This window comes from Leptonotus elevatus, chromosome 15 (genome assembly GCF_054856555.1).
Source record: "Leptonotus elevatus isolate MCC_2025b chromosome 15, RoL_Lele_1.0, whole genome shotgun sequence".
NCBI lineage: Eukaryota > Metazoa > Chordata > Actinopteri > Syngnathiformes > Syngnathidae > Leptonotus > Leptonotus elevatus.
Genome location: NC_141253.1, coordinates 6,123,129 through 6,135,125, shown reverse-complemented (window position 1 = coordinate 6,135,125; position 11,997 = coordinate 6,123,129). Strand labels below are relative to the sequence as shown.

The 11,997-nt window shown below is 38.3% G+C and overlaps 2 protein-coding genes across 2 annotated transcripts; both read right to left on the bottom strand.

Moving 5' to 3' along the window:
* Positions 1 to 613: 613 nt before the first annotated feature.
* On the bottom strand, positions 614 to 3,619 carry LOC147161763 (uncharacterized). Its single transcript, XM_086096515.1, has 2 exons — positions 3,179 to 3,619; positions 614 to 2,173 (listed from the first exon to the last, which is right to left on the bottom strand). The coding sequence occupies exons 1-2, from the start codon at positions 3,402 to 3,404 to the stop codon at positions 1,839 to 1,841; spliced, it is 561 nt and encodes a 186-aa protein (XP_085952641.1). The 5' UTR covers positions 3,405 to 3,619; the 3' UTR covers positions 614 to 1,838.
* Positions 3,620 to 3,762: 143 nt separating this feature from the next.
* Positions 3,763 to 9,759, bottom strand: LOC147161762 (bone morphogenetic protein 7-like). The gene is made up of 5 exons (XM_086096514.1): positions 9,377 to 9,759; positions 7,998 to 8,131; positions 7,833 to 7,922; positions 7,126 to 7,247; positions 3,763 to 6,279 (listed from the first exon to the last, which is right to left on the bottom strand). Exons 1-5 carry the CDS (start codon positions 9,487 to 9,489, stop codon positions 6,136 to 6,138), a joined length of 603 nt encoding a protein of 200 aa, XP_085952640.1. The 5' UTR covers positions 9,490 to 9,759; the 3' UTR covers positions 3,763 to 6,135.
* Between the last annotated feature and the right edge of the window lie 2,238 nt (positions 9,760 to 11,997).

Below are 11,997 nucleotides of genomic sequence, written 5' to 3'. Positions count from 1 at the left end.
CGTGAAACTCAACTCAAAACACACTTGTTTAAAACTGCCTACCTAACTTAATGCCACTTTGCACTGCGACCAGCCCAACCCCATCCCTTTTTCTTTTTTTTCAAACAGTGCTTTTAATTAAATAGTTTTTTAAATTGTATGGTGTCCTTGAATGTCTTGAATATAAATATAATGCATTATTATTATTATTAAAATAACTAAATGCAAATGTGTGAATATATACGTATGTGCAAAAGTATGCATATATGTGTCTATATATTGTACACGTGTGTGTTATATACATAATGTGTGTAAAATAAATGCTGTCGATGTATACACATATTTTGAATGAATAAAAAGACACTTCCTGAATTAACCACAAGATGGCAGTCTTATGTCATTTGTTGATTTCCTTTGCAAGCAAAGCAATCTATTCCTCTAATGACTTATAATTAGTTCATTAGACTCTTTTACGTAATGATGATTTTGGGTTATGAAACACTTTTGATCACGGCAAAAACGGCCACAGACACACACGCACGCACGCACGCAAACACACGCAGACACAAACACACGCACACACACACAAGCACACAAAAACACCCACTGTTTGCATGGCGGAAAATATTACACGTACTTGCATAGATTTTTATTATTATAATCAATGAATTTAACAGAAACACATTTATCAAACGGAACAAAAAAATAACCTGAATTAATTGTTATTATTATAACCCAGAATTACCACTAGCAGTAACTATTTACATTCATTTAGTCGAGAACTTTTCCATCAAATCGGCTTGTTAAATTCTTACATTCATATGTTACAAAAATACAACCTGCTGCAATATAGTAGTTAAAACTAAATCATTTTAAAAACAAAATCAAAACACTTTCTCCATTAAACTACACTCACGGTGCAATAAAGTGGCTACTTACTCAACAGACTTGGAATTAAAAGTGACATTAAAAGTGTTAAATGTAACACAAACCTTAAATTGAAAATTTCCTGCCATTACTCCCACTCATTAAAAAAAACAATTGTAATCAATTGCAGAAAGCTAACACCACCTTCAATGGCTTTGCAGAACAGAAACCTAAATTCTAATATGCGTTTATTTCAAATTTCAGCCTCTATGTGTCGCCAAGTCAATCAAATCTACCCAGGGCCTTCAACTTTAAGCAGTGTCTTTAGCCAATCAGATTGCAAAACGCTGGCCCTCGATGTCAGCATTTTTCTATCTTTGATTTGAAAATATCAATAAAGCAGTTTATGTATGTAGAGGAAGAAGGTGGAAGTACAAAAACATATCTAGTCCTACCCCTTTTTCCATATATACACCATCATGTTAATACACTAGTAGATTATTCATAAACAGTAATGTATCCCAAAATAAAAACAAAACAAAAACACATGAATAGATAATTTTAGCTCGAGATTTTCTCCAAGGCAGTATAAAGTTGTCATCAACAATTAGAACTTAAAAAAAATAAAAAATCAGACACAGTAGATATAATTGAATTAGTGATATACAGCATGAATAGTTTAGGACCAAGCACGGACCCTTGGGGAACCCCATATGATGAATATTTAAATATGTTATGTTTTGCTCATGTTACAAAATAATAATTGATTGAGAACTGCTCCGGATATTGTATGATGCAGAGTTGCGTGTTGTTATATTGCGTGGTTTTTTTTGTATAGTATTGATGGTTTCTATAAATGCGATGTGATAACGGTGGTATGAATGAACGGATTAATTCCTATAAATCCCCACAGAAGGCCACTAAACTCATCGCCCACCACTGGCATATTAGCAGCATGACTGGACGCATCCCAATTGGGAGTGTCCCTCGTCTCATATCGGGGTCGGACTTCTCTGCCAGAATGTGACCAGATAGGGGGGACACCTCAGGGTTACCGGGCTATCCTGCTCTCCGACTACCTCCACACAGAAGGAGTCGTCCCTCCTGCCAGGACCAAAGTGCTCGCTGACGTCGTAGCGGAGGCCGCAGGCGTCCGGTACGGTGATGGGATCGGTGTGCGCGTGCAGAGAGTTGGCCGCCCACCTCACCTCCATCGGCTCCGGGGTAACGGCCAACGTGTGGATGGGCAGCACCACGAAGGCGTGCTGGAAGCTCTCGTGCACGTTGCACTTGATTGCGGTGGCCCAGCAGTATTCCCCAAGGTCTCCTGGGAAGAGGGATGGCGGATGAAGACCTCCAGATAAGAAAAAAACTGCAGCATTCCGTTTATTTTCATGCATGGTCAGCCTCTAAAGCATCTTTTGAATCAGCTGTGTTGGAGGAGGGAAACATCTAAAACATGCAGGATAGTGGCCCTTGAGGACCGGAGTTGCTAAACCTAACTCTGGAGCTTCCACTAACCTGAAACCTTACCCTGGACCAAGGTTCACCAAACCTTTTGAAACTGAAAGCTGCTTCTTGGGTATTGACAATTCCGAACATTTCTGATACTTCCCCAATGTAATGCAATACTTCCTTTTGGTGAAAACTGTGGATTGTGTTGCTTCTGCCTGTGACTATCATGCAAACCACACAGATTGTTATGGTAGTCAAACGACATGTCATCACATTTTAAAATCAAAATAACCCTCACAAATCAAATTACAACCATCCAAAGTCCAATTCTTTTCAATGAGCGGAGAGATTTCTTTCACCGAATCGACCGCCATTTTGACTTGTGACATAATTTCGGAATTGTCAATCGATTAATGCAAAAGGCAAACCAGTCTGACGTACACTTCTGAAGTAACTATTTTGGTGTATGTGCCCCCACTATACATGGACATTTGACGGTCATTTTGCCACTTTCAACAGTTGCTCGGGGCTCCGGTAACGACCAATCACGGCTCAGCTTTTTTTAGATTATTTTTTAGATCAGCGGGAAGCCACAGGAGAGGATCTAAAGAGCTCCAAAGTCGCATGTTGCATACGCCTTCTCTAACCCTAAACCCATGCCTTAAACCTACTTGAAAACCTAAACTCTAGTTTCCAGCCAAATCCCACACTCGTCTCTAACGCCAACTCATACCTTGACCTTCTAACCCTAGCCCAAAAAATGGAACCCTACTTGCACCCTGGACCAAGTCTCACAGCAATCCTGTCCCGTCCTCCAAATCCCCCTTCCAATCTTTTAACCTTTATCCCTGCCAAAATGACCGACAGGCCGTTTTACCTCGAGTGGAGTCCTGTATCCGTATATTTCGCTGGTCCTGTCGCTGCACTTTCCTGGCAAACGTCATCTCGGTGCATTCCTTCAAGCAGTCCGTCAGCTGCGGCAAAGGGCTGGGGAGCGGTCGCAGCAATGTTTCCTTGCCTGAGCACTCAACAACAGCACGCGAGGCCCGAAGAAACGAGGACAGCACGCAGAACGACACCCACGCGGCCAAATAACCCCCCATTATTCCGTTTGCTATCAGTCAGACAACTCGGGCCAGGTTTCGCTGTCCTCTCTCGCAGGGTTCGTTGCCTCACTGCAAGATCAATATCTGGCTTTAGGAGGAGGGCAGTCCGGATAGGGAAGAACTTCCAACCGTAACACGCAAATGTAAAAAACGATGAGGATCCTGAAGTGCGCACAACACGTTGCTCTGCCTTCTAAGGAGCAGCTGGTTTCCTGGAGTCTGGCGCCAGCATTCATTCCTTAGCTATTTTCCTTCCCCTTGAGATTGCACATCAAACAGTTTGCGAAATCCTGAAAGCTTGTTACAAACTCCTATAAATAATCCACAAAGACTGCACAAACAGAACATGAGAACCTGATTTTGGTAGCTTTTATTCAACAAGAAATGGCAGCGGTGAATCGTGAGCTCAGTGAGAGATGTATCACCCGCCATACACGAAGGCTAAGCTGAGGTGCCAAATGAATACATACGCAATACATAAAAAACGTAACGAGTCATACAAAAATACTCATGTGAAGTATAGCTTTAAAATAAAAATAAGTGAGAGCAGAACTAGAACAAATGTCAAAAAAACAACTTAGCACTCAGTAGTGTATAGACAACTAGAACAAATGACCGGTTATACGGTCACTGTGCATTAAAGAAGCATATATCGGGAATTTGTTTTTGTTTTTCTTTTCATCTGAAACCAAGGCAATTCATTCACTGCCATTGACGGCTATATATGTCAAAAATTCATATTTGAACTATTTCAATTAGTTTACATTTTTTGGTCCACTTTTGTTAACAAGAGTATGAAAAACTAGAATTGTTTTTTATTGTACATTTATAACAGATATAAAATTTGTGATTAATCTATTGAAGTCATGCGATTAATAACAATTAAAAAATGTAATCGCCTGATGTGATTTAAAAAAAAAGATCACAAAAAATTAGGGGCGTCAGGTGATTACATTTTTTTCTAATCGTAATTAATCACATGAATTTCCTAGTTAACTCACGATTAATCACACATTTTATATCTGTTCTAAATGTACAATAAAAAAAATCTAGGTTTCATACTCTTGTTAACAAAAGTGGGAAAAAAATGTTAAACTAATATAATTTTTTACGTCTATAGCCGTCAATGGCAGTGAAGGAGTTAAGAGTATACATGTCTCCAGTAGGGGGCTACTAGGAATTTCTTCAGAGAGGGACTTTTTAAAAGTCTTTTAAAAAAAGGAACAATTTTGAATATTTTACTAGATAAAATTCCTACATTTGATCAAAGTGATCGAAGCTTTTTAAATGTCTTATATAATGTCAATAAAGGCCTCAAAAGGGGAAGTCAACCTTCATTATTTCTTAACAACAATATGTTATATGTGACCTTACTGGTCTAAACACGACATTCTGATTAATATTACATTTGTGGAATAAGAGTTATGCAGCAAAATCCAGGGGACGGCCATTTTGCCACTTGCTGTAGCGTCGACATCACAGTTGCTCAGGGCTCAGGCACCGACCAATCACAGCTCACCTGTTTTCTGAAGCTGAGCTGTGATTGGTTGTTACCTGAGACCTGAGCAACTGTGATGTCATTTTCATTCGACAGCAAGTAGCAAAATGGCCGCCTTCTGATATGGATAAAAACGGATGGATTTCGCTGCTTAACTCATATTCCACTAACACATTATTAACCAAAAATACCGTATTTAGAATAGTGGGGCTGCATAGAAGATATTGTCAAGACATTTCTTTTTTTTATAATTGCTCATGTCCAAGATATATGAACATTGTCATCTATCATCTTATTTACTGATTGTCTTAAACTTAAATCTAAAAACGATTTAATTAGATTTTCCTAATTGAATGCCTCAAATTTATTTTAAAAATATAGAAAATATTGATCATTGCAAAACGTCTTCAAATATTCAGTGTTTATAGTTATCGAGGTTAATGTGTTAATCTTGTGTTTTAGAGAAAAGACAAAACAAGGACATCCATGCCTTCCATTGGACAACGCGGATCTATAACAGAAAAACATTTTCTATAGCAAAAACAAATAATAATAACAAAAAAATAAAACGGATTACAGCTCCCTTGCAAATTTGCACATAAAAACAACAAAGTGGCTTCTGCATGTAAATTGTTAGGACTGTTAAGCATTCAACTTGACCGAACGGACTTCTTTCTCCTGAAGAGGAGACTTTTTGAGCAGAAAAGCAGACTGTTTGGCTCTGGGACGTTTGCACATTTTTTAAGGGAACACTCAGTACCGCACCCGCTGCACCAGACACCATGGAAATCTGGCCAAGGATAAAATGAGTGGCAATAAATCCCGAGTGTGTCAAGTGCTTGACATCATGAGGTCGTTTTTAAAAGAGCAAATAGTTGGATTTTTCCGGAAGGTGGATGTGATAGTATGAAGGTTTGAGGATCTGCTGTTATGATGTCGGTAGAAACAGGAATGCAGACTTTTAAGGAAGCTTTCTGAGATTCCCACGCTCTCCTAAGATAAATACACAACCTCAATGAAGGCAGCAGGGTTGCCCAAATTGTGGTTTGGGTCCCCAAAATGGGTCCGTTTTGAGAGGCGGTAATCAATTTTATTCATTATCAATTTCTCAGCAAAGGGCTTTTTTTTCTTTTCTTTTCTTTTTTTTTTACAGTGCAATATTACGGCAGTACAGAAGCTATTATAGAGTTTTTAAGTTTAGGAACTGTGGTGCGCTATAAGTGTCAAACGTTACTCTTGAGGAGGCTGCAGGCGGGCCGTGCAGCCACAGCGACGGGTCAGGTGCATGGAATTGATGACCGCGGTGTTCCATTCGTCCATGTACATGACGGGCACCGCTTCCTGGGTGGTGGGCTGGCAACATGGCGCCTGAAGCTGCAGAAATAAGAACACACAGGATGGTTATAAACGCTGGAATATTCTGAACGACTCATGAATCATGAAGATTGTTACTGATTGCTATCGAGCAGATATAAATAGTCTACACACCCCTGTTCAAATGCCAGATTTTTGCAATATAAAAATAACGAAACCAAGATATATCACTACCTTTAACTCATTCACTGCCATTGACGGCTATAGACGTCAAAAATTCATTAGAACTATTTCTATTAGTTTAAAAAATGTTCTACTTTTGTTAACAAGAGTATGAAAACCTGTTTTTTTATTGTACATTTAGAACAGATATATAATACAATTGTGCAACAATGTTTTTGCTGTAAAGATTAAAAAACACAATAGTAGAAAACTTTTTTTTAGTGATTTATCCAGGTAAAATTTTTTTAGGGGTGTGTAGACTTTTTCTACTCACTGTACATGGGCATGAGATGGTTGTGGTTTCATTTACTTAGTTAAAATCAATACATTATTTGCCATTTAGTTGATGTAATTTTTAGCATACTTATCTTTATAGTTAACCGATTCATTCTGATCAACTTAATTAAAGCAAATTGTGCTGCATTTCCAATATGGCATTTACCAAAACAAGGTGAAAGAATGATAACCAGGTGGCCTTTGGCGAGCTACTTAAACTGCCAGGTTGCATTCCTTGAGGTTGAGAAGCGCTGAGGCTTGCAGCGCTCCAACAATTAAATTGGCAACACTGTGGCTTATCTATTGGCAGCTGCCTGAACTTTCAAAACACTAGAGGGTGGGGTTGAGGGGGGGGGGGGGGGGGGCAGCCAGGAGGCAGCAAATCACGCTCATCTGCGGCAAACACACCTGCAAGTCATCACGGTGGGCTGCGTTGGGCTGGGGCCTGCAAGACCCGTTATGGCCACAAGGGGCGCAGTGCACCAAGGTGACGCGCTGGGGATAGATCATCCAATTGTCCCAGCCCAGATCTGAAGGGGGAAGAAAAAGAGATAACACAGTGAACATCTGTGGTTAACTCAAAATGCTTGAATCTCAAATCATCTTTCCCCATTGAAAAGAATGGAAATGCCATTAACTCATTCACTGCCATTGACGGGTATAGAAGTCCAAAATTCCTTTTAACTATTTCTATTAGTTTAACATTTTTCCCACTTTTGTTAACAAGAGTTTTAAAACCTAGAATGTTTAATTTGCGATTATCCCGCAATGGATAAAAAATATGCCTGTGAGTAATTTGCTATAATGTTTGTGTTTAAATAACAGTTTATTAGCCTGTCTATGGCGTTTCCCATTAAATGTTAGCATTATGCTAGTGGGCTTATGGCAAAGTTATGTTTTTGTTTTTTTTTTAAATACAATTCATTCACTTTGTTTTATGCGACTCTTATATAAAAATAAGAGAATGATAATCCTGCGACACATTTGTGACTTTTTGCTTTATTGTACGCAATATTGACATTTTTTCATACTTTACTGCTTTCATATTAAGGTAAAAACCTGCTTTAAAAAAAGCACAAAATCACTCTAAACTGGAGAGAATCCATTGCGTGTACCTGTCATGGAAACCTCTGAGGTCTTGGCACAGCATCCTGAGGTGTCCAAGCCATCATCATCATCATCAGAGGAGGAGGACACGGAAGAAACTACGGATGTAGAGATGATATTGAGCATCAAAATTCCAGGGATTCACGTTGTCAACATGCGCACTCCAGTTGTACCTGCCACAGCCTCGAGCCGTTGGGCAGTTCCGCTCCACTGCTTCCTGGCGCCCTCTGGCATCCGCGGTTCGGCCTGCAGGTTGAGGGCAGCCAGGAGCTCCTTTCGGATGGACTCCAGAGACTCACCATGGCACCTGCACGCAAACAGCAACAGTCACTTGAAAATGATTTTCATGGAAATGTTTAACACACGTAGCTTTGGATTAACGTGCTACTTCTAACATATGACTTGTAATTAAAAAAAATATATTTTTTTTAAACGGAAGCTTTATATTATATGTTGTAATATTATGAATAAAATAAGAATTAAAAACTTGAGAAAACATAAAAATAGAAATAAAAACACTGCAAAACCAAAAATATACATAAATTAAATATGACAATTATAATACACAATATGAATGAAAATATTATGTTTGTGTATATGTATATATATATATATATATATATATATATATATATATATATATATATATATATATATTCATATTTTATTCATTCATTACATGTAGGTGTGTTTAAAACTATAAATACATATAATTAATGACCATGAAAAACAGTGTAATGAAAATAAAATGTAAATATAGTAAATCAAAAGATACAATGAAAAACAATGACAAAAAACCCTAAAATATTAAAATGATGAATTATAATAAAAATCTACATGAATATTACAAAATGAATAAAATATGTAAATACAGTATCTTTAAGACTAATTAAAATATAAATCAGGACTAAAAAAGCTAAATTGAACAAAATATAATAAATCTGAAAAAATAAATTAAAATACATTTTCATATAGAGGAATTTATTTAGATTGATTTTCTATGAATTAATTTGTAGATAATAACAACGATTAATGTAATATAAAAGAAAATATTTTCACTAAAAGACAAAGCGTTGTGTTGCTTACACTAAGTAAGAATGTGTTATAAATAATAAAACAATTAAAAAAAAAACAACAACTTAATGTCGAAATCTATAGTAAAAAATATTCAATACTTGATTTACAAACATAATTTTTTTTGGGGGGGGGGGGTGCTTACATGTACACATTTTAAAATTATTGGGTGGTCACATCACATGTTTACCTACATTTAGATACGGCAACATAAAGATATAAAGTGGCAATAGAAGCTTTTTCATTCATCAGCTCCAATTTGCTGTTGTGTCAATTGATTCTCACACCATCCGTAAAGCATGAGTGGGACGGACACCTGCAGCCTGTGCGCCAAAACAACCCTGAAAGAGCATTCAAGTGTCCCGCTGCGCAACTCTAAAAACATAACACCTCAGAGCAAACAACATTCAGCCCACAAGTGATCGTCACAACAATACACACAAAAAGAACATCGGGCGTCTTTAAGAGCGTCGCCTACCTGCTGTTGGAGTCTTGTGCCACGGCATCTTCTTGCTTGGGGGGCTGCAGGACAAACGCAATCGCCACGGAGGAGCACATCAGTGCCAACGCGGTGATCGAGGTAAAGGACATCTCAGATCTCTGGACGGACGGACGGACGGCGACGGGTGAACACGGCAACAGTGGCGGCGGCGGCGGCGGCCTCGGGGATGGCTTCTTGCAATGGCAGGCGGCGGTAGGAGTGACCAGACGGGAGGACGCTGCACAAGGTATTGGTTGTCAGGGCCTGGGAAAAGTGGCTTTTTTATCTTCCTGGAGCCCTGCTTGGCCTTGAGATGCTTAACATTGTTGTCCTGTCTCCTGGTCTATGTGAAAGAGAACATGGAGGATGAGCCAGCACACACACCAAAAGACAGGAAGGAATAGATTAACAGGCGGGCGGGCGGTGGTACGTGCAAAACCACCCACCCACCCACGTGCGCCGTAATGCAGCAAGAAGCCCCAATAAAACAACATCAAGAGAACTAATTACACAACAAGCATCGAACTCAAGGCCAGACGCTCCCGCTGTATTATTTGAGGTGGGTGGGCTACCTCAAATAATACAGCGGAGCAAATCAAGTCTACTTTATTGATTGTCTAAATAAATTCAGTACTTAATAAGTGAGGCCCACTTGTTTACATACAGTCGTTATCAAAAGTTTATAAAAACATAATGAGCTTCCAGTTATTTCTACAACTCAGATTTTTCTCTGATAGAATAATTGGAACGGATACTTTCTTGTCCCAAAAAAGATTCATGAATTTTTGTTGTTTTATGACTTCATTCGGAGTTAACTCATTCACTGCCATTGACAGCTACAGACGTCAAAAATTCAATTTTCCCCCCCATTTTTGTTAACAAGAGTATGAAAGTCTAGATTTTTTTTTGTACATTTAGAACAGATATAACATTTTTGATTAATCGTGAGTTAACTAGTGAAGTCATACGATTAATTATGATTACAAATTTGAATTGCCTGATGCCCCTAATTTTTAATTTCTTTTTTTTAATATATATTTATATTTTTAATCATCTTTTTTTATATAAAGAAAAGATCACATTTTAATTTGTAATCGTAATTAATCACATGACTTTACTAGTCAACTCACGATTAATCACAGATTTTATATCTGTTCTAATGCAATAAAAAAAATCTGGGTTTTCATACTCTTGTTAACAAAAGTGGGAAAAAATGTTAAACTAATAGAAATAGTTTAAATGAATTTTTGACGTCTATAGCCGTCAATGGCAGTGAATGAGTTAACAGAAAAAGTGAGCAAATCAGTTGGGTTAAAAATATACATACAACAACATGAATTAGCCATTTTGGGAAGTTTGCCAATGAAATGAGCTTCATGCCATTGCCTCTTAACTTCTTGTGTGTGATTTTAAGAATAAGGTTGTACACTCTAAAAAGTCCCACACTGGAGTCTATCCATCAACACTCGAGTCCTTGAAGTAGCCTTGCTCATGCTCCTTCCTCGTAATAATGAGCAAACGTCACATGTAGAGGATGTAACTCAAGTTCAAATATTTCATCACTTTATAATTAAGCACACACACAAAAAGGATTCATTTCAATGACGTGACCTTGAAAAGGCAACAGTATTCCTGACCAACAGGACGGCATGCCTGGGAAAGGAGTGATGAGTTCAGGTGGTGGAGGAAATGACAAATTTCGCATTCCGTAACAACCACCTTGACCTTTGTAAACTTGTTTCAAGTCAGACAAAAAAATGGTTAAACGGAATTAGTGGACATTAAATAAGGTACAAGTGCACAAGTGAATGACAGCACTGCCCTCGGTTAGTGCAGAGGACGTAACCTAGGCAGCGAGCTCAACATTTAAGAGTTTCCAGAAAACAAGAGGACACGTGGTTGTTGTAGCCTTTAGATTTTACTTCCTTTTTCTTTCGAAGGCTCCTTAATGAAAAGCAATGTTGAGCAAGGGAATTTGTCGTGTTTCTGCCTCCCTGTTGTGACTGCGTGTACAGGCTTTCAATAATATAGCTGCTACTTATATTTCTTCGCCAGTAGGCGGCTCTGTTTGACAAAAGCAAATATGTGAACACACATGTGCAACTATGGTGAGGGCGACATCTATTGGCAAAGGAAGAACATAAGTTTTCTTTACAAATACAACGCAATTTACTAACAAATGAGGGACGGTTTGATCATGTGACTAGCAAACTGAACCATGATTGGTCGTTACCTGTTTCCTGAGAACGAGTGATGTCATCTTCAGGCGATAGTAAGTGACAAAATGTGTTTTTAAAGGTATTAATTAGATTAAAAAATAATAATAATGAAGTTATTGCATTATTGGCAAATTAGCTTACTTCTAAAAATGGCTAACTTGAGTTAGTATCCCTATTTAAAAAAAAAAAAAGAAAAAAAAAAGAGGAAGAGCTGTTTTCTTGATATGGACCCAGGGGCAGCAGATACAACGAAAACAGCAGAGGCCCCAGAATTGAACTTAGTGTTACGCCATACATTCACACCACTTTTTTGGCTCGACAGAGTTAGCACGAAAGGTTTAAAATAATGAAAAGACCTCCGCCGAAGCAGGTGACGGCGTTGTGAGCGCGACTCCATTC